This window comes from Anser anser (assembly GCF_964211835.1).
Source record: "Anser anser genome assembly, chromosome: 1".
NCBI lineage: Eukaryota > Metazoa > Chordata > Aves > Anseriformes > Anatidae > Anser > Anser anser.
This window is the reverse complement of record NC_139720.1, coordinates 76,182,623-76,204,881: the sequence shown is the minus strand read 5'-3', so window position 1 is coordinate 76,204,881 and position 22,259 is coordinate 76,182,623. Positions and strand designations below refer to the sequence as shown.

At 37.5% G+C, this 22,259-nt stretch overlaps 1 protein-coding gene across 3 annotated transcripts in view; it reads right to left on the bottom strand.

Annotated features, from left to right (window-relative positions):
* Positions 1-1,972: 1,972 nt before the first annotated feature.
* INTS13 (integrator complex subunit 13) overlaps positions 1,973-22,259 on the bottom strand; it is a 30,879-nt gene continuing 10,592 nt past the window's right edge. For 2 of the 3 annotated variants that reach the window (XM_083839170.1, XM_083839168.1), the window contains 14 exons: positions 21,846-22,048; positions 20,633-20,713; positions 19,730-19,820; positions 18,032-18,160; positions 16,280-16,364; positions 13,400-13,489; positions 12,158-12,247; positions 9,872-10,050; positions 8,923-9,093; positions 8,362-8,516; positions 7,166-7,396; positions 5,895-6,034; positions 5,103-5,238; positions 1,973-4,246 (listed from right to left, as the gene is read on the bottom strand). In XM_083839170.1, coding sequence (XP_083695296.1) covers positions 4,207-4,246; positions 5,103-5,238; positions 5,895-6,034; positions 7,166-7,396; positions 8,362-8,516; positions 8,923-9,093; positions 9,872-10,050; positions 12,158-12,247; positions 13,400-13,489; positions 16,280-16,364; positions 18,032-18,160; positions 19,730-19,820; positions 20,633-20,713; positions 21,846-22,048 — 1,821 coding nt within the window. In that variant the 3' untranslated portion in view covers positions 1,973-4,206. Of the gene's footprint in view, positions 4,247-5,079; positions 5,239-5,894; positions 6,035-7,165; positions 7,397-8,361; positions 8,517-8,922; positions 9,094-9,871; positions 10,051-12,157; positions 12,248-13,399; positions 13,490-16,279; positions 16,365-18,031; positions 18,161-19,729; positions 19,821-20,632; positions 20,714-21,845; positions 22,049-22,259 lie in introns of all 3 variants that reach the window. The other variant, XM_083839169.1, reaches the window with a different exon arrangement.

The window sequence follows — 22,259 nt, the reverse complement described above, 5'->3', positions numbered from 1 at the left end:
GTTGGAGGCCGGTCACTAGTGGAGTACCCCAGGGCTCAGTACTAGGGCCAGTCCTCTTTAATATCTTTATCGATATCGATGATGTGGATGAGGGGATCGAGTGCACCCTCAAAAGTTTGCAGATGACACCAAGTTAGGTGCATGTGTCGATCTGCTCGAGGGTAGGAAGGCTCTGCAGGAGGATCTGGATAGGCTGGACCGATGGGCTGAGGCCAACTGTATGAAGTTCAACAAGGCCAAGTGCCAGGTCCTGCACCTGGGGCACAACCACCCCAAGCAGCGCTACAGGCTGGGAGATGAGTGGTTGGAAAGCTGCCTGGCAGAGAAGGACCTGGGAGTATCGGTTGATAGTCAGCTGAATATGAGCCAGCAGTGTGCTCAGGTGGCCAAGAAGGCCAACAGCATCCTGGCTTGTATGAGAAACAGTGTGGCCAGCAGGACCAGGGAAGCGATTGTCCCCCTGTACTTGGCTCTGGTGAGGCTGCATCTCAAGTACTGTGTTCAGTTTTGGGCCCCTCACTACAAGAAGGACATCGAGGTGCTCAAGTGAGTCCAGAGAAGGGCAATGAAGCTGGTGAGGGGTCCGGAGAACAAGTCTTACGAGGAGCGGCTGAGGGAGTTGGGGTTTAGCCTGGAGAAGAGGAGGCTCAGGGGCGACCTTATCACACTCTACAGATATCTTAAAGGAGGCTGTAGAGAGGTGGGGGTTGGTCTATTCTCCCACATGCCTGGTGACAGGACAAGGGGAATGGGCTAAAGTTGCACCAGGGGAGGTTTAGGTTAGATATTAGGAAGAATTTCTTTACTGAAAGGGTTGTTAGGCATTGGAATAGGCTGACCAGGGAAGTGGTTGAGTCACCATTCCTGGAGGTCTGTAAAAGACATTTAGGTATAGAGCTTAGTGATATTGTTTAGTGGAGGACATGTTAGTGTTAGGTCAGAGGTTGGACTCAATGATCTTGGAGGTCTCTTCCAAGCTAGATGATTCTGTGATCCACACCTGGGAGACGAGAACAGCTCTTCCCTGGTCTACGCTTTCATGTTATCACATAGTTTAATGTTTGCAAACACGATGCCAGCATGGCATACCAACACAGGTCTCCACAGCCTCTGCTCACTTTGGCCTTTTCTCTAAAGCTAAGCCATCCACCACCCAACAACCCCAATGGTGTAGCTCGACCAGCAATCATGGCACAGAAAGAGAATTTGAGCAGCTCACTAGCCACAAATGCATCAAGAGCTACAGGACCAAAGTATTTGAATAGATTAAACCACATCCAAGTACCTAATCCACCTTTAGTTAAAATATATACACGGGAGCAGATGAACTGTGATTATTTAGCCACACATATGGAAGTGTTGCTAACTTAATGTTCTTTTTTGGATGGACAGCAGATGGTTTTCAGACATGACAGTGCCAGGGTTTACATCTTCACACGTGAACTAGTAACATTTGTCTAGATTTAGCGTTGAGTAGTTTTTGGATAAATATAAATTCTTGCAGAAGACTCCTTCAGTAGGTTCCAGAAGACAGACAGCTGTAAATCAGCTCTGAAAGTTGATGCAAAAGTCAAAAACCATCAGTAATTTCCTGTAGTCAGAAGACTAGTCATAATGTTGGTAAATTATATTACACCTCAAAGGAGCTTATTTAATTAGAACTGCTGATCAATTTGCATGAAGCTAGGCTATATGTGCAGAACTAAAACACATGCTGAAATAACATTTTTGCCATTGATTGTAGAAGTTGATTTTAGCTGACCTAGGCAAACTTTTGCTGTCTTCGTGTTACCTTCCTTTGTCCTGTTGTTGATTTTTGAGGAAAAGTGTAGTCCAATGAACTAGAAGCTTTCAGGTAATGACCATCTTGAGGTGTGGCACAAGGTGTGTGGAATGTACCAGTGCAATGCTGAAAATGCTTTTGTTTATGCTGGTGTTGTTTTTTTGTTTGTGAAACTTTAGAGTGCATAGAGCAGGTCTGCCATCAATTTTATTAACCCCTTTAAGAAATTTACCTTCAAATTTACAAACGAGAAACATCTTTGATTTCTAGTGCAAACTCAACTACTGAGGAGGAACCAGGATTATTTTTTGTTTTTAAATCATTTTACAGAAGCAGCACAGGACTTTAAAAAGAAAATCTGCACGAGTACAGGTTTAAGAAGTTTACCTAACTTAAAGGATTACTGTACAGCTTGAGTTGCAAGAAACATCAGCACTTGTATCACCTCATGTTTTAGTAAGACTCTTCAAGGACTTAGAATAAAGCTCCTTGGGCCACATTCATTTATTCAGTTAAGGTTCTTCCCTGAAAGATGTTCTAGAAGTGGAAAATGTAATTCTTAAATGAGCTAAATACATACTTTAAAAGCAGGTGCATTTTTTGTTTGTTTGTTTTTTTCCTGTAAAGTATTTAATTTGTTTACAGAGACACAGCTGAATATTAATAGAACATCAGGAAATGTCTCCATCAGGAGATATAGTTTCCAAAGACACAGGGTAAGCTTTTTAGTTGCACTTCTCTATCTAGACTAGCATTACTGAAAGCTGACAATTACAATGCTCCCAAGGTTCCAGACTTCAAAACCGCTTTAGTAAACAAGAGTAAAATCCATACTGAAATGCACTAAAACATCACTTCACAAAAAATAAAACAAAAAACTAAGACCACCAACTACCAGACCCCAGAAACTTAAGATATAAGAATAAAATTCCATGGTAATGTTTTCCATCAGAACATTTCAGATATGTCACTAGATGCGGAGATGCATCTTATTTTCAAATAAGTAAAAATAAAGGTCTCAGAAATCACATCTGCTGTCTGTTTCACAATAGCTCAATAATCACCTTGCAACTGTACACAGTACATGTATAAACACAGATGAAGAAAGGACCCTATTACAAATGCAAACCAAGAATACTTGCATGACGTTTGTGATCTGTCATTGTGAACTATAGTATTTAAAGTTTTGGATGAAAAATATGATCAATTTAGTTTTAGAAAAGCTCACAGAGGTGTCTTCAATCATTGTAAGCTAATATTAAGCTGTGGGATCACCGTTGCTTATACAGGCTAGAATAAGGCAATAGAAACAGACCAGAAGACTGATAGAACTCCACTGAACTCAGGTGAAAACGTAGCGAATCTAATACCCAGTTTCTGACCTGGATTTTATTTTGTATCCCAGAGCTTCCTTCACTGCTCTTCTACTGCTGTTAAGAAGGGATCAGCTGCTTGGAGAGATTACTCATTTTTCCTCAGCCCCCTCAAGCTGACCCATTTAGAAGCCAAACCAAAACCTTAAAACAGATTACATTACCCACAGATGGCAAGAGTATTCCAGTTTGAGAATTCTACTCTCCTTTAACAGAATAAGAGGTTTTGCTAAAAAAAAAAAAAATAAATTGAAGACTGATCATCTACTTTGTCATTTCATAGCCATACTCAGGTATTCAGAATAAGTCTCCCCTTGATGTTTACAAAGCTTAGACCTAAAGCCACAGGTGGTTTAGAGTGTATATTTCATCAAAAAAAATCATTTAATGTTAGCAAAAGTTTTATTTTTATTTTGTTTTAAAAACAAAGACTCAACTCCAGCTTAGCAACCCGAAATGCTTTGCTTTCTAAAGATCATTTCTAACAAATTTTAAAAAGTCCTTAAGCCAACACTTTTGTCTTTAAAACCACTCACCCCCTCCACCCCTTACATGAAAACTAAGACTGACACATTCTCAGCTCAGTGACTAGGTATTCAGTGTGCGGTCTTTTCCATAATTCTGGACGCCTGAGAAGTTTTCTATAAATAAAAGTATTATAATCTGAAATTAACAATATTATCAGTTAATTATCAATTGATTGAAACTGAAGTTCTTTGAACAGTCAGTCACCACTGATTTTGAAGTATGAAAATACTTATGGGAAAGGACTTTAAATTCAGATTAACATATTTGATGATTTCATTTAGTCCACAGCAATGGAGGCTTTCTTCATACTAAAAAAGCTGACTGTACAATAGTTTAGGACAGACGCTATTTGCACACCATTCAGTAAGTATGATATGTTGATTTTAGAGTTCACAGAAAAAATAGAAAAATGTGAAAAAGAATCAAAACACAACTAAAAAATTGTACTGAAATGGTACTAATATCAATTCCAACATCATTTTTTTCCTCAATTTGGCTAAATTCTGTTCAAAGAAACAATCATCACTGCCGGCCTGTTTTTCCATTTTCTGTCGTTTCCATCCTGAAACAGAGGAACAAGATAGTAAGGATCATCACTAGAAATAGAATCAACAAATTAAGAAAAAAAATCAAAGACAACTTCTTTAAAAATGAGTATATATATATATTTTTTACTTCACTAACCATCCCTTCTCTCCCTACCACCACACATACAAATGTTTCTCTTAATACTTTAAGCAGCAATCAGTACACGAAGGAAAGGTTTCTGCAAAGCTTTCCAGCAACAACTACAAATGTCTATTCGTTATCAACCTCACCACAAGACAAAAGCCCATATTCACGTGACTGCAGATAAATTATTTCTAAAATCTGAGCTTTAGTAGTTTCAAGATCTTCATTTTCACCCTTCTTTCAAATAGTCATTGACTCTCACCATTTTATTTACTTAAGTTTGGTTTGAGTATTTTTGGTGTAACGTGGACAACTTATCAATTTCATTACAGCATGACATCGGCTGTTTTATTACCTACAATATTTTTAGATTTGATATTACTTCAGAAGCTAAAGCAAGCAGCAGACTAACATATAAGAAATTTGACCTTAGCTACTATTTAACCCCTGAAAGTTTAAGAATTTTGCTGCTAGGATGATCAGTAAGGCACAGGGAAGACCATTTTATCAGCATTCAACCTTGCTCAGCACAGAAACAGACCAATGAGAGCAGGCCACACAATTAAAAAGCGAACACTATTGTAGTCACCTGTCAATACTGAGACAAAGGAATATATCACCACATTTTAATCCTCAAAAGTATAAGCAGTCGTCTTAATCCTGTAACTGAATTATGCTGACATTTGACTACTACTAAAATATTTGTACTACTAAAATACTAACATTTTGAATTCACTGATACAAACCCATTTTCTTCTTTCAGATGTTGATATAGTTCAGCTTTATTGTTGACAGAGTTCAAACGACCAATAAATTCCTGGTGTTTCCTAGAGTTGGCAGTATTAATCCTGTTGCTCCATAAAGACAGCAAGGACATTGGCCCTAACATTGCATGTAAAAACAGTTAAAGTTATTTAGTTACTGATTTCACTTAAATTATTTTATTTCTGAATTCTTAAAACATCATTATAAGGTTTTAGAGGAAGTCACAGACTTTAGTAGTACAGCATATTAAAAACACTAATATTAACCTCATAATACATACTAAATAAATACAATGTATGCAGAGTTACAGCAGCTGAACTACTGATTTATAGGAGATTTATTTTGCATCACAAGTGGAATCTCAATATCAGTTCAGCCGTTACGACAGATGATAGCAGCTCAGCAAGAAAAAGAACCCAGTGAGAACTGCCCCTTTCAACAACTAGACATCTTAGGCATGTTTATATTCATTAGTCAGCAAGAGTTGTTTTTGGTACCTGTCCTTAAATACCATTTCTGACAGAGTACCTCAAAGTAGCACCAGCAGAAATTTGTCCAACCCCCTTGTCAACCCAAATGCCTCTTTTTAGGCCCATGCAGTATATCTAAGTGCCTTTCAACATAGGCCTGTTTCTCAGCATTGAGTATTTAACTAAGAATTCTCCTCATTCATTTAACTCCAAGAAGATTCACCTCATTACTTTAGAAAAATAGACTGATACATGAACTTAAATTTTTGAACAAGAATATCTATTGTAATCCTTCCGTTTTACCTTTTGCCTTTTCTACTACAGGCATTTCATCCATTGTTATTAGAGGCTTTTTGTTGGGTGGCTCAGGAGAATCAGGGGAATCTTTTATAACTTCAGCTTCTGCTAATTCTTCTTTTTCACGATCCAAAAGACCTTTTAACCTTTTTGATAGTGAAGGAAAACAGTGAAGCAAGATATGCTAGAGCAGCACAGGTTATTCCTGGCACCTTCCTGTACTCTTCAAAGTTACCCACAACCCACGTCATGAGAAAGTTTCTTTCGATCCCCTGTGATAGGTGAAAAACAGGGAAATCTAGCCAAATAATCCTCTGGATAAAGCCTTAAAAAAAAAGGGGAAGATCTTACTATAATTTCACTTAAGTTAGTTAAAAGTATTTATACTGTACTTGTTGAGATAGTCTTTTCAGTCAAAATCATCAACTAATAGTGAATATACCAAACACCACACAGACAATTACATTTTTTTTAATGTGATCCAAATTTATATCAAATTGCTTTCACCTCAGGCCCTACTTTGTTTCATCTGCCAAACAAAAAGAAATTGTAGAAATGGATTTGATCATATGCAGAAAGGTACGAAGGTCATCAGTACACTGACAATAACATAGGGGAAATTGTCTGTCCTCCTAAAAGATCCTAGAATGCACAAAACTATATATGCAAAAAGCTTACTACCATGAGATTATTTGGACTGCTTTAGAACAGTGTTTTGAAACAGGGAAAACAGATGCTTACTTGTTATACAAGTTAGAATAATTAACACGAATTACAGACAGTAGGTGCAAGGGCAATAAACCCTGATGTTCAACTAAACAGACCAGCCAAACAATCTGGATTGTTTAACTACCTAAGCACCAAGCTTTCTACAGTTCAAATGAAATCAACTGTCTTGCCACATTTTTCAGTTATGTTTTATATTTCTATTGTATAATGAGCATCATGGTTACAATAAAATCCTACAGTGACTATCCTAACTGCAAAGTCCTGCTCAGTGGTCAGCAACTTTTTCAAATAAAAATATTTTATAGGCAGTATGGTTCTTGAACAAGTCTGATAAGCAGACACTGTACGATAAACTTTTTTCCAGCTTGTTAATGGTGACTGATCCAAAAAAAGCCCTTGGGATCCACAATCACTGGTAGCAAACCAAGGTTAAGAGCATGAACAAGTTAAATTGAAACCCCAGTTCACAGCAATTCTTTTCCCCTTTGATGAGGAACAGGGCAAAAAAAGTATTATGCTATGTTTTCATATTACTTAAGAAAATTTACCTTTCTGATTCTTGCCATGGCTTATCCTGTTCATAGTCTTTTCCTGACTTCTCTGACTTGTCTTCTTTTTCTTCTCTCTTTCTGCCTCGTTTCTTGCGTTCTTCTTCTTCTGGGGGTTTGCTTCGGCAAGCCACCAAACATTCTAAGACACGTTGGTGTTTATCAGAGTTGTTGATGTGTGCTCTTACAAGGGTTTCCAATTCATTCCACATAATCCGGTACTGTTCATCTCTAAGCAAGGGCAGGTAAAAAAAAGTATCACATAGGATGGTCTAGATCATTAATCTATTGAATAGATAATATTCTGGTTTTAGACTTTTTTTTTAAGAAAAAAAAAATATATATATATATGTATGTATGTATGTATATTTTAGTCCTTGAGCTTTTCCTCCCTCTCTTGTATTGCAGGTCTATGCACCTTGGATTACTGTCCCTGAAACTTATGAAACCACATCATGTAACCTTTCTCAATTAACATCCAAAGAGTTAAGTTTCAGTTGAAACATACCACTTCCACATGCATCTAATTCTTAATATCCATGAGATCTCACTGCCAAAAGGCATTTCTTAATCCTGTCAATTGTTTGCTAACTGGCACATTATGCACTGTTAGGATACACAGAGGGCCACTCAGGTACCGACATGCAAATTATTTTTTTATGCAAATAATTGGAATTACATTGGATGGCTGGAAATAATTTGTAGACACTTGACATCTTTTGCAGATTATTTTCCTTTTTGGAAATACAATGTACATGTATGTCTTCTTTGGAAGAACACATATCCGGATATTCTATGTTCATTTTAAAGGAGAATCCCATATTTTAAATAACTGTTTCAAAATTATTTGACTATTTTAATAATATGCTTAAGCTTCCCTTCTTAGTCATTTGGCATTATTCCACTTTCTCTCTCCTAGCTTGTGTCAGTCTCTCACCTTTCTTGATAGTCATTTTTGTTTTCATATTTAACACTCACAATTTTTTGTTAATAACTTCTGCTTCCTAACATACAGCACAATCACTGTGATAGCCCCTAAGTGGTGCAAGCAAAGTGTTCACAGCATTTGTTTTGCATATGTACATCATTTAGTATACTCCATATTATCTTTGGCCACTATTTAAAAACATGCATGAAAACAATGTAAACAGAATACTTCTGAGAAACATCCAACAATGAAAAGATATGTATTTAACCTTTTTGGACCCTTTCCTCTGGTACCAACTGTTGAAATTGGCAGTGGATCATTTTTCCTCTCCATATCTACCAAATTATATATTGTTTTTTGACAATTCAGAACATCCTCATCTGTCATTGCTTCTTTTACAATCACACTGGCTAATGGCACTACCTGCAATACAAAACAAAAGTCAAGAATGGGAAAGTCTTGTATGTTGCAGGAAAGAAACAGGAAGAAGAAAAAATGAAGTGTGTAACCATGGAACAACATACAACAACAAAGTTGCCTATCCTGGATTTAGTAATAACTCTCAAAGGTATATGCAGAGGCATTGCTGTCTTTACCCATTGTAACCCAGCAGCTGTACAGCTAAACCAGTTTAAAATATTCCACCCTATTTAGATTACATTGTAATAACATATTGACACTAAATACAGAATATTTAAGTGAAAATAAATCTTAAAATAAAACCTTTTTTGGCAAATCATTCTTCGTAAGATAGTCAGTATTTCATCGAGTAGCAAGCTGAAACTCAGTCTAGATCAGAATAGAAGTTTACAAACCCAAGGTTACTTACAGCTTGCATGTTGAAGATGGTAGTCTGAGAAATAATCATAGGCCAGTAACGAGTATGTTTCTCTAACTGTTCTTTTGCACGTTCCAATGGAATTTCAAGACTTCCATCGATCTTATATCTGGGTTCTAGAAAAGGAGTTAATCGGTTTTCCCTCATAAATTCACCAAAATCCTAATGATAACCAAACAAGATAAAATTAGGAATTTCTCTAACAAAGTAGCTTTCACTGAATGGGTGAAACAGCATAGTCTTGCCTTTCATTAATTGCGTACACCACCACCACTAAATCTGACCCTAACACCCAAAGCTTTCAAACACACATGACATTCTTTGGAGTGAACACAAGAACAGTTGTATAAAAATATGGGTTCAAAACTGATGCAGGGTTTTTGATGAGGACGTCTTCTGGGTTTGCAAGGCGTTTCATGTATGGTAAAAAGTTTTACTGCATTTTTCTGGAAGTCATTTCTGCTTACATACCAGATGCAAATGAAATGTTAAAGAAAATGCCAGCTGACTGCCTGTTCCATATCCAGGGTTCAAAGCTGAAAACTCCATCTTTCCTACTTATTGTACAACTCATTCATGTGCAATCTAGCCTCCAAATAATGAGCAGGATATAGTCCTACATGCACCCCCCCAGCCCACACAAAAGCCTTGCCAAGAAAACGTTCCAGAATCAGAACGAGCTTTAGATGATGATAGCGCATAAAGCAACAAGTGTTTCCTCAACACAGAGAGGATTCTATAGAACAGGCATAACAGTTAGCAGGCTTACTACTACGTAGTAAATACGCATCAGTGTATACAATGAAAATTGGTTTGACCACAATGTCACACGAATCAGCCTGGCTTTCCAGAAAACACACCAACATTTCATATACACTTATCTATTGCACAACATTGCTTGTCATTTAAGTGAAAAACTTAAAGGAAAAAGGTATCTTACTGTAATTCGGTAGTCCGTGACTCTTCCTCCACAACCTTCACTAATTGATGGGGGATCTTCTAGAATTGATCGTGAGCTGCTTAATACATGCAGAAAAATTTCTCCTCCATGGCTACTAAGCATGTGACTAATTACTTTAGAGCCAGACTTGCGCGGTTGTTCCAACAAAACAGAACGACCTGTTGGAAGTGAGATCAGTTTCATCAGTTGCCATGTGCTGCAATTTTATATTAAGAATTATATACGCACAGCAGAGGTTTTTACCTAGCCATTAAGACTGAATCCGTTAAACCTGTGTTTTCACCTAGATGAATGAGCAACTGCTTCAAGTACTTACTCTATATCCTTAGACAGTAGGTAGTGTCAAATGCTCTTAAATTTTTACACAGAACAATTGAAAGGCCTCCCTACTGTGAATATCCTATCGTTTTCTGAGCAAAATATTTTTTCTATGAATGTCTTAAGGCATTAAAATGGTATATCATGTATGAGCGGTGTGTTATTTTTAATCAAAGATGATGCTGTATACTAAACCATTATCTCACCCTGCAGCAGAAACTCATTAAAAGCAATGTTTATTGTTTTTCAAAATAACTCATTTCAGTATATAGTGTTTTTTTTAATACCACTTTTCAGATGCACACAAATAAAACAACCTTTGACTTATTTCCAGTAAAACAAATACCAGACAAAGAGGTTCAATCTTCAAGTTGCTTGTTACGAGGAAACAAAAACAGAAGATCAGAAGGGAGTGGTTATTTGAAGTATGCTACTAGTTTTAGTTCTAAACATTTTTAGAAATCAGAATACTCTTCCAATACAGAATACTCTTCCAATACAGAAAAATACATAAAGAATAACTTCAACTGAAAGAAAACTCCCATTAAGTGGATGTTTATAATGCAACTCTTTTGCTAACTATAAAAAAAACACACATGCAATTAATGTTGACTACATACCACTAGCATTTTGATCAAGTGTATTGTCACCTACTGAAATAGATGCTTCCTACTAAATAGGCTAAAATGAATAGTATTCTACATTTAGATTCAGTAAAGAACTACCAGAATTCACTATTTGCTCCTTCTCTACCTCTTTCTTCTTGTTTCCAGTTTTCAAAACACATTCATTTCTCCCTCAAGTACATTTAACAACTTTCTTTTATTTCTATATGACATGGTAATAGAATTGGCATTTCTACAATACACTCCCCTATACAAACTGAAACATGGTAAGTGCTTGTATAGCACTTATTCCTTATATGGCAAGATTTTGGTAGTGGGTGGCTGTAGGGGTAGCCTTTGTGAGCAGAGCCCAGAAGTTGCCCTGTATCAGATCAGAACCAGCTCCAGCTGGCTCCAAAAGGGACCCACTGCTGGCCAGAGCTGAGCCAGTGAGTGACGCTAGGAGACAGGAGTGAAAAAATGGGAGAGAATTTTGCACACATGAAGGTTACTGAAGTAAAGGGAACAGGTGCTCCAGTCACAGAGCAGAAGTTCCCCTGCGGCCTGTGGAGAGGCCCCTGGTGGAGCAGGCTGTCCCCCTGCAGCCCATGGGTCCCACATGGAGCAGATCTCCACGCTGCAGCCCGTGGAGGAGCCCCCGGTGGAGCAGGTGGATGTGGCCTGGAGGAGGCTGTGGCCCATGGAGACCCCTGGAGGAGCAGGCCCCGGGCCAGAGCTGCAGCCCGTGGAGAGGAGCCCACACAGGAGCAGGGGACCTGGGGGGACCTGCCACCCGTGGGGGACCCGTGCTGAAGCAGTTTGCTCCTGGGGGATGGTCCCTGTGGTACAGACCTATGTTGGAGCAGTTCTTGAAGAGCTGCTGCCTGTGGAAAGCCCACATACAATCAATTCCCCACACTGGAGCAAGGGAAGAGAGTGACCATGAAGGACAGTGACAAATCAGTGACAAAGAGTTATGGACTGACTGCAACCCCCACTCCTTGCACTGCTCAGGGGGAGGAGGTAAAAGGTGGGTGGGAGTCAAGGTGTTTTTACTTTGCTTTTAGTTCTCACTGCTCTAGTCCGTTAGCAATAGGCAATAAATTACATCCATCTCCCAATACTGAGTCTGTTTCATCCATGATAGAAATTGCAGAATGATCTTCCTTGTCCTTATCTCAACTCATGAGCCTTTTCTCATTTTCTACCCGTTTTGTTGAGGGGGAGTGAGAGAACAGCATGGTGGAGCTGAGCTACCTACCGGCGTGAAGCCATCACAGAGCTCCACTTACAATATTAACAATTACAATTTGAAAATAATTAGTCAAGGACACATCTTTACCGTTAAGGAGAAAGTTAGTAAGGCATGATGAAGGTCTGCTATTTACATCTACTGGTGAAATTCTGTACGCTCCAGTGCAATAGTGTAATTCTGAAAGATAAATGAGTAGAAGAGATAAGAGTCTAGTTCCACACAGAAAAAAACATACCACAAAATGAAAGAAGGGAAGAGGATTAGGCTATTTCACAATCAGAAAAACTGTAGGCTTTGTAGAAAGCCTAGCTGTCTCTAGATCTAAAAAATTACTCTTACCATCTCCTGGCAATCATTTCAGTATCCTCAACTCTGAGAACTGAATACATTTCCCAAGCCTCATTTCCAGGAGGATCTCCAGAACTTTCTCTCTCAAACTATTTCACAGTAGAGTAAACCTCCTTTTATTTCTCTTACCTGTATTTTTAATCTGCTGGCTCACAAGGAGTCAGCATTATCTTGCTGATGGACTGCAGGATGCACAAGGTGAATGGCCAGGTCGTTCCCTATGTTACCCTAAATCCTCCCTGTCACTCAGCAGGAGTTGGAGTAGAGATCACAGAACAGATTGGTTTGGAAGGGACCTTACAGATCGTCCAAGTCCGTCCCCCACCATGGGAGACACTTTCCACTAGACCAGGTTGCCCAAAGCCCCATCCAGCCTGGCCTCAAACTCTTCCAGGGAGGGGACATCCACAGCTTCTCTGGGCAATCTTTCCTTCACTCAGATTAGAAAGTCAATATAGATAAATGAAAGAATCTACTGAATAAATTGTTGCACAAGTTTCCTTCCAAACAAAGGTTTCCTCAGTACTCTAATGCTTACACTAAAGATAGTGCTTTGATTCATATTTTGTCCTAAAACAACAATCAATTAAAAAAGAAAGCACAAAGTCTGAAAGCCGCTATGTTGAAAACCACCATTGTGGAACTGACAAGGTATACTTGCCCCTGCATAAGGGACAAATTACTCAACTTTGCAGTTAGGAAACAGCTTCAAGATAATTAAGAGGAGAATGATAAAACACCATGAAAACATTTACAATCTCCCTCACCTCTTTCACAAATCATTGATTATCCAAAACTAGAAGAGCATCATATCACCATTATTAAAACAGAATGCATTCAGCAGTAAGTTATACAGAATAGAAGGTAAAAATAGCATTAGCCAATGACTTATCTCCTTGCTCAAGTTCTTGTCAGCATATGTAGAGAAAAATATTCAAAGCAAGTTAGAGTATTAGTTTTGTAAGATACCATGTTACCTACCTACACTATTTGTTCGGGGAGTACACCATTTTAATGTTACAGTTTCTTTAAATGTGCCTTCTCTACTGTTGCCACCTACGTGATTATCACCTGCAATATTAAACCAGAAAAAGAATGCATCATAATGCGATCAAATATTTTGTTACACAAAAACGCAGCAAATAGTTATGTAAGAATGAAGTGTTATTGCAAAAAACCAACACTCAAAACAACAATTTAAGGTACAAAACATTTGTAACAACCATATACAAAACATAACCTAATTTTCAAAAGCTAGATATCTAACAAGTGAAAAAATCCATATGTTAGTAGTAGTGGTACTTGAAATAACCTTTTGAAATCAGCAGCAATTGCATGTATTTACAAAACAACAACCAGCAAACAAAATACTGTAGCTCCATAGTATGTCCCAAATATTTGACTTGACATTTAGAAAGTAAAATACATTTTGTTTTTATCTGCAACAGGCTTTTATTTTTTCCTTTAAAAATGCCTAGAACTTTGAAAGCATCTCTGTAATTTTCCATAGCCAAATCAGAACCCTTAACAAGTGTCAGAACCCTTATTTCTATACATATCTCAAAGTCTTCACTGAAACTGATCTAAATGCATATTTGACAAGTTAGACTTCGGTGGGAAAATAGTACTGGTGTCGTTACCCAGAATCTTTGCTATGTCAAATTCAATTTGAACATCTCAAGAGCTTTTACTGGCCACAGATGTTTTATCATTGAAATTACTTTCATACAGCACCTCACCGACAAAGGGACATTACACTGTGTGCGCTAGTGAGTTCTCTAATTCTTCGTGCTCTTTGACATTAAGAAAGGCGTTGACTGAGTTTTATACAAAGTTTCAGAATTACAGTGTCAGAAAACACTATGCTCAAATCCACAAGCATCTGAGAGGAATTAGATACATACATCAACACAACATTCTATGCAATGTGTTAGGGTTTAGTTTAATATTTAATGTAAGAAGTTTCATTGATATCACATTATAAAGACTTTTACTTTTTACTCATAAGATGTATTTGATTTACTTATCAATCATATAGGTAACCTGCAGAAGTACTATTTTTTTTATTACTTAAAGATTACAGTTAAAATATCTGGAATCCTTCTGGAAAATCTAAGAATAGATTAAGTAAATTTGGCCTTGAGATAAGCTCTCTGTACCTTATTTCTGTAAAATGTTGCTAATCAAATCCCCCCTTTCCTAGTACCAGAGTTATCATAGTTAAAACCTGTATTTTTCAAAACAAATAAAAGGGAACCAAAATTTACAGGATCTGATAGAAAAAAAAAAAATCAAAGAGGCAATGCAGCAGGAGTTTGGTTTGGGGTTTTACTAGCAGACTTATTCCCCTGAGCCAATAAGTATTGGAAAACTAATACCGAACCCCTGCAATAAAGCTTTATACTTTCAACACGGATAAGAAGTTCAGGTCAATCTGAACTCATTATTCTAACATATACCTTTTTCCTCAAACTTCACTCCACCAAAAAAATGGACTATACTAATTACAGATGAGGAGATATGTTCTTTTCCTGAAGTAATGGTTGAGTCCCTGCAGGAGACTCCGGGCCAGAGCTGCAGACTGTGCAGAGGAGCCCACAGTAGACAGGTGATCTGGGGGAAGCTGCTGCCCATGGGGGACTCATGCTGGAGCAGGGACCCATCTTAAGAGGAAGGGGGAAAAATGGAAGCCCAACCCCCTCTAAAATTGTTCAAATTATTTCAAACCTCTGGAGGAAAAGTTGTTTAACTCTTTGTTAGATAACTGACATAGGTAACTCATCTGTTAAAATATTATTCTTCATTTCTAAGAAGTTAAAACATCAGCTTCTTAATATGCTTTAAAGCCATGTAATGTAGCTTTGAGTAGTAAAAAAAAAATCTGTAGCCTGTAACTAAATGGACATATTCTACAGATACAGCAAGTGAGACCAACCTTTATGATTCAGGGCCCTTTAAAAAGTTACAAACCACACTGTAAGAGAAAGCCTATAGCAGCCTGTAACAATTTCAAATGGGAATTCAACACTTCTGAAGAGGCATACGTTTTAAATATTCCACAGAAGACTTACAGATGGACATTTTTTTCAGTTGCTTGGTTTATAGCTTTTAAGTACCATCAATACAGAGTTTTTAGCCTCACTTGATTTATTAACAAAGTTCTGTATCAAACATTGCTTTCTGAACAAGATAATTTTGCATAAGACTTACTCTAATCTCATAGAAGTTATTAAGAATTCACCTGAGAGGAATATTAGGTAATAATTCAAAACTATTAAAAGCATACTAGGTACTTCAAATGCAGTAAAAAAGCTCAAACCAAGTAACTCTTGTGTTTTTCAAAGCAATTACTGTTGTGAACAGGTCTATGGGATCTAAGTGGTGTCAGTTATTATTACTTGACAGATTAAAAGCTCAATTGTTCAATAAATAATTTTCCACAAATACTCAAGTAGTACTCTTGTAAAACCACTGCACATCTAGTCTCTCAGACAGCTTTTTTTTTTTTTTTGTAGTATCTCAATAAGAAGTTGAAGTACCCCTCTCATAAATCACACACAAAAATCCTGAAGGTATGTGAAAGCCATTGTGATGAATGGCCTGGCTTTGAGTTTGTCTTATTACTGGCATATTTTAAAGTAGTAACAAATAAAACTCCAAAGCTAACATTGCAAATCAAGTTGGTAGGTCACAAGGAACTGAAAATGTGCTGTTTGCAAATAGGTTTCTCCTTAACTCTAAGAGAGATGTCTGAAACGTACATCAATCTGAAGCTCATAAACCCGTTTGTGAATACTTCCAGCATGCAAATTATTAAAACAAAAAAAAGGAAAACATCTTTACAGGATTATTTCTACTTACCACTTTTTAAAAAGTCAACATGTGCTTCTTTGTGATGAAGAAGCTCCACATCATAGTTGGCTGATGTGTTAGCATGTTGTTCTTCCTTCAAAAGAGACAGGTAGGAACAATGAATATAGTTAATTTACCTAGACGTCACTGTTTTTATAAATTAACTGTTCCAATGATTTTACATTTATCTGTCACTTCAGAAGAAAATGAGAAGTCTCTCAAGTGCATCATACAACCACGAGATTACAGTTTGGGGAAACTGCTCTGACCTATTTAAAGATGCAGCCATCTCATTCTTTTTATTCCTTTTTTGAAACCCTATGCTTTCTTCTTAATACAAATGTCATGACAATGTGCATAATGTAAGATACAGATTAAAAATGGGTTCAACTGATTTTGTTTAAATTAATGAGGTTTAGGAAACCTATGACAATGTTTATCACCAATAGTTACAACATACTGAGCAGCAACAAACGAGCACTGCAGAATATATCAGCTACTACTTTTCTTAACTAAAAACTCAAGAATCTAAACCAAAGAAACATCCTCGGAATATACCATCCTTTTCTTGTACTTAAGATGCATGAAAAAACATACTTTCAACTGCAAATTAATAAACGCTGCATCTTTAAACAGCAGCAACAGATCAGCAAAACCAGAACAGTCATTTCAGTAATTTATTCTAAGTTAAAAAAAAAACACACAAAGGGAACCCAACATGGTCTCTTACTATAAAGACAAGGGCAGAAGGGAGAGACATACCAGCAGCACACAGGTCAGAAAGTTACAGACAAGGTATTTGCAAGCCTAAAGTCGCATTTATATGACAGCTCACTTCAAAGTTCCATTAAAAATTAAAGCGTTGTGACAACTTTAATTCCAGGTTTTGACTTTTAAATCCATATAAAAAGGCTACTTTTGAAAGATGCCCATACAAGTTTGCTGTTTTTCAAAATACAAGATTAGTAAAGACTGACAGTATTAAAACATTGCCTTGTTTTTCAAATCAGAAAAGTTTATCCACCCCTACCCTTTCTGTTTGTTTGAATAGTGACACTTGGAATCAGGTAGCAAGAGACAGCTGAAATACAAAGTTACTCTAAACTGAAGAATACTTTAAATACTTAACTGCAGTGATTTCCTTCCTGGTTGTGATAAAAAACGGGGACATAAATTTGAACAGAAGATGTTAAATTTAGTATCTTCCTTGACTAGATTATACCTTCTGTTCCCCCCCTTTTCTGGCTTATAGATCTTCAAAACGGAAAACCTACTGAAGAACTTTTAGTCTAAAATCAGCTGTTAGTTACAAACACCTTTATGTTGGGTGGGCATGATAATGAGACAGAGGAAAGACTCACTATGCCACTAAAATGCACAAGGGTCAAGAATATCTAATCAACACAACTAGAAAAAGACAAGAGAATCACAGAAAAATTATTTGAGATAAATAATATTTCTATAAATTATTACTAACAGAACTGAAATATTCCCTGCATTGCTACATCAAAATTAAGATTCAGCAATACATTTTGTTCTGTGATCCTTCTTAACTTTTTCTACCCCCTTTACTTTTACTAACCTGGTCACAAACATTAAATGTGGGCTAATAAAAAAAAAACAAAAAAAAAAACAGAAAATATGAAAATATGATATGGAGAGAAAAGCCATGTAAAAATTCAATTTAAATAAACATTAAAAGTTTTCAAACAAATTTTGAAGTGTTGCAGATGGCCAACAAAGCAATAGACACAATAGTACCTTCATAGGAATGTTAGTTATTGTGGTTGAAGCCAGATCAAAGTGTTGTTGTACTAAAACATTCAGTTTTGTAGCCAAATGCCGTCCTGCACGGACACTGTGCACTTCACTGGTTAAAACAGGTGAAAGCTAGAACAAATTGACATAGAATATACAGTATTAATGGATTAGGCTCTAGTATCATGGAACAAGATAAACCAGTTGAAACTCTAAACTAAGCACACTTATACTACTAAACTTAATCAGGAAGAAAATGCCATGGAAAGTTAAGAAGGAAAAGAGAAAGATTATTTCTCATTCAGAACTTTGCCGGTTATGTCAGTTACAGTTGCTACAAGGTGTCCCATATTCAGAACTGTGCCGGAAACCCTGAGCAATTAGTTGTTAATAGGAAGAATTAGAAACAGGACATAGAGAAAGAATCCTCTTAATAGCAGCTCTGGGTCTAGACTTTCCTTCTTTCACCCACTGAGTAACAGGAGCAAAGTCACTTCTATATACCTACTTGCGTGTTACACACAAAAGAAACACAAATTGTAAGTTCCATTTGATTTTCCCTTTGCAAGGAATAATGGCATTGGTTTTAGGCTTAAAGAGCAATGACCACCTTACAAAGGAAAGCAGTCTATTTATTCACTTCTGTTGACTTTTTGTTTCTTTTAGCATGACTAGTAAGTTTCTATAGCAAAGAAAAAATGTAGGACAAAAAACACATTCCCTTTTACTTGTGAAGTTAGATGTAGGACTAGATGTTATTGTGTTAAGAATAGCATTTTTTTTTCATAGTCAGCACATTAAAATACCAAGCATTTCAGACTGAAGATCAGAATTTACCAAAATCTGTTTTTTATTTTAAACAAACCACTTATTTTAAACAAACCACAAAGCATACAAGTCCATAGAGCACACATGCATTTACTACAGTTGAAATGTTAATATAGAGTAATTTCTCATACGTGTCCTTTTACCTTTTCTTGAGGCCATTCCCGCTAATCCTATCGCTAGATATCTGTGAGAAGAGGCCGACCCCCAGCTCCCCACACCTTCCTTTCAGGTCTTTGTTGAGAGCAATAAGGTCTCCCTTATTATTTATTGAAATGCATTCTGTTTGCTAGCATTTGACAGCATAAACAAAAGCTCCATTTTGTTATCATGAGAAAGTCATTCAACCAATAGTTAAAATCGAAACCTGTTAGCCTGGTAACATGGAACACAGCAGTGAGCAATATCCATGTCGTTTAACAGATACATGTTAAAACATGCTGCTAGCTAGCAGAAGTCCTGCTTGAACAGCAGGGTTATTCAGCTACCCCATTCAACACAACAAGTAGCTGATGGTTTTCCATTAGATCCCTAACTACGTATTTCCCTCTCAAAAGTAAGAGAAATCAAACCCAAAGTTACAATCAACCAATGGCATTATTTTTTTCTTCATAAAAAAAGAAATATGAATTATTACTGCAAGAAATTTAAGTAATAAAATGAAGATGATGCCATAGGTGTGAAAGAAATCAAAGCATTCATGTTAAATAGCAATATGCACGCTGGCAACTTTTCAAATAATCAACACTTGTGTTTTTTCCTATGCCTTAGCAGAGGCTCAAAGCCTTATTGAGGTATACTTAATTTGCACTGTTTACTTTGAGTCTGACACTGTTACTAATACTAGGATACATTTTCTCATTTTAAGCTCCTTACCTCTTTTTTAGGCCGATCTGAAACAAGGCTGTCTTCACCAACTGGGTATGTGTGGATTAAGACCAATTCACATTTCTGGATCTGCATTAGACTTAAAAATAAAAAATAAAAATAAAAAAAATTCTATTTAACCTACAGAGTGGCAGAAAGTATCTCAGAAATTACATGAGTTCTCCCAGGATTCATTTGACTGCCAAAACACAAAATCTGAGACATATTACAACATACTGTTTCTGAATGCATTTTCTAAAAACTAGGTTACATTACTGATTTTCAGAAGCATATTTCAAAATTATCAGAATAAAGTGTGTAACATTTCTAGCTCTTCAGCTGCAATAGCACTGTACTACTTTTTGGACAGATCAGCAGGCTAGATCCTTAACTACTGTACTCTGTTTAGCTTCATTCATCTGAAAATTGATGCTACAAAGGATTTGTGTCTCCAGGTATGTGTATTAATATTAATCATGGTATTCGTTTAGTAATTAAGGTATTCCAGTGAACATGAAAGTTAACTATCCATGTCTCCTAACATGGCTGGATGTTTGGAGAGATCAAGATACTGGTTAGCATTCCTCACTACAGTGATGTACGAAAAACTATGTGTGAATCATCTTTACGGTGGACTTAGAACCCAATCCCCAGGCAGTACTATCAAATATATACTACATATATATACACACACACACACACATATATATGAAATTGAAATTTGAGCAGGTAAATATCGGAGACATTTGCATAATGATTACACACAGGCTTAGAACCCTTTGTTTCACACCAACATTCAAACCATTCATCAGAAAAAGTTTTAGAATGTTTTAAGTGACAAAGACACACTTGTATTTCTTAGAGCACATAACAGGCACATGCAGACTAAAGAACTATTAAAAGTATACTCACTGATCTGAATTAGCTGCAAGTTTGTTATGTTCATGAATGGTTTCCTGAACACAATCCTCAAGCATTCGAACATGACTGTCACTAGAAAGAAGTTGAATATACATATTTTTATGCAGTATTATCAAACCTCTTGTTCAAAGCAACATGCCACTACATGATCTCCTACTTAAAGTGGGAAAATTTTGGCTGGTTACTGTAGCGCACGTCCATAAACAAAACCCTCAGTAAGGCAAGACATGATCTATAAAGAATCATAGAATAACTGAGTTGGAAGGGACCCACAAGGATCATGGAGTCCAACTCCTGGGTCCTCAAAGAACCACCCCACCCACCCCCCACCCCCCCCCAAAAAAAAAAATAAATCAGACCCTATGTCTGAGAGCATTGACCAAATGCTTCTTGAACTCCAGCAGGCTCGGTGCTGGGACCACTGCCCTGGGGAGCCTGTCCCAGTACCCAACCACCCTCTGGGTGCAGAACCTTTCCCTAACACCCAGCCCGACCCTCCCCTGTCCCAGCTCCATGCCATTCCCTTGGGTCTTGTCGCTGTCCCCAGAGAGCAGAGCTCAGCGCCTGCCCCTCCGCTCCCCTTGTGAGGAAGCTGTAGGCTGCCATGAGGCCTCCCCTCAGTCTGCTCTGCTCTAGGCTGAACAAACCAAGGGACCTCAGCTGCTCCTCATATATCTTGCCCTCTAGACCCTTTAACATCCTTGTTGCCCTCCTTTGAGGGCTCTCCAACAGTTTTATCTCTCTCTTCTACTGCAGGGCCCAAAACTGCACACAGTACTCGAGGTGAGAACACAACAGCGCAGAGGAGAGTGGGACAACCACTTCCCTCAATCAACTAGCAGTGCCATTCTTGATGCACCCCAGGGTACAGTTGGCCCTCCCAGGCACCAAGGCACACTGATGTCTCATTTTCAGCTTGCTGTCAGTCAAAAACCTCAGATCCCTTTCTGCGGGGCTGCTCTCCAGCATCTCTTCCCCCAGTCTGCGTGTACAGCCAGGGTTGCCCCTTCCCAGGTGCAGAATCCGACACTTGCTCTTGTTAATCTTCATGTTGTTGTTAATTGCCCAGCTCTCTCTGCAAGGCCTCACTACCCTCGAAGAAGATAGCTACTTAGAGCACTAATTCATAGCAATCAACAAAATACTGCAAAAACATATGAAATTCATTATCTTTAAATGGTAGAAACAAAGTTGTCATACATACCTTTTTGCATTGGTAATACAGATAATTCTTCCTCTATTTCCAACACGTTCTGCATTCTCCATGAGCATGGTTCGAGCCTCATGCTGGTATTCTGTTATTTTGCAAAGCGCTTCAACTGCTGCAACCAGACCATGAAGTATGCTGCAGCATTCTGGATCTGCCCGAGGATTAGGTGGACCAACAGCTGCTAATGCTGCCATTAACTAGTTAAATAAAGAGTTGAAGGTTAGTTTTCCGGCATTTGATAAACTGGTCAATTAAGAGAAAAAGTCATCATTATAACTTATCTTACATGCACATTAATATTGTCAGGAGAAAACGAAATAGAGCAATAAAACATCTCTATATGTTCCCATCACTCTAGAAAACATTTTGGCCCCAAGTTATCCATGGCAGTTGATTCATCTTCTGTTA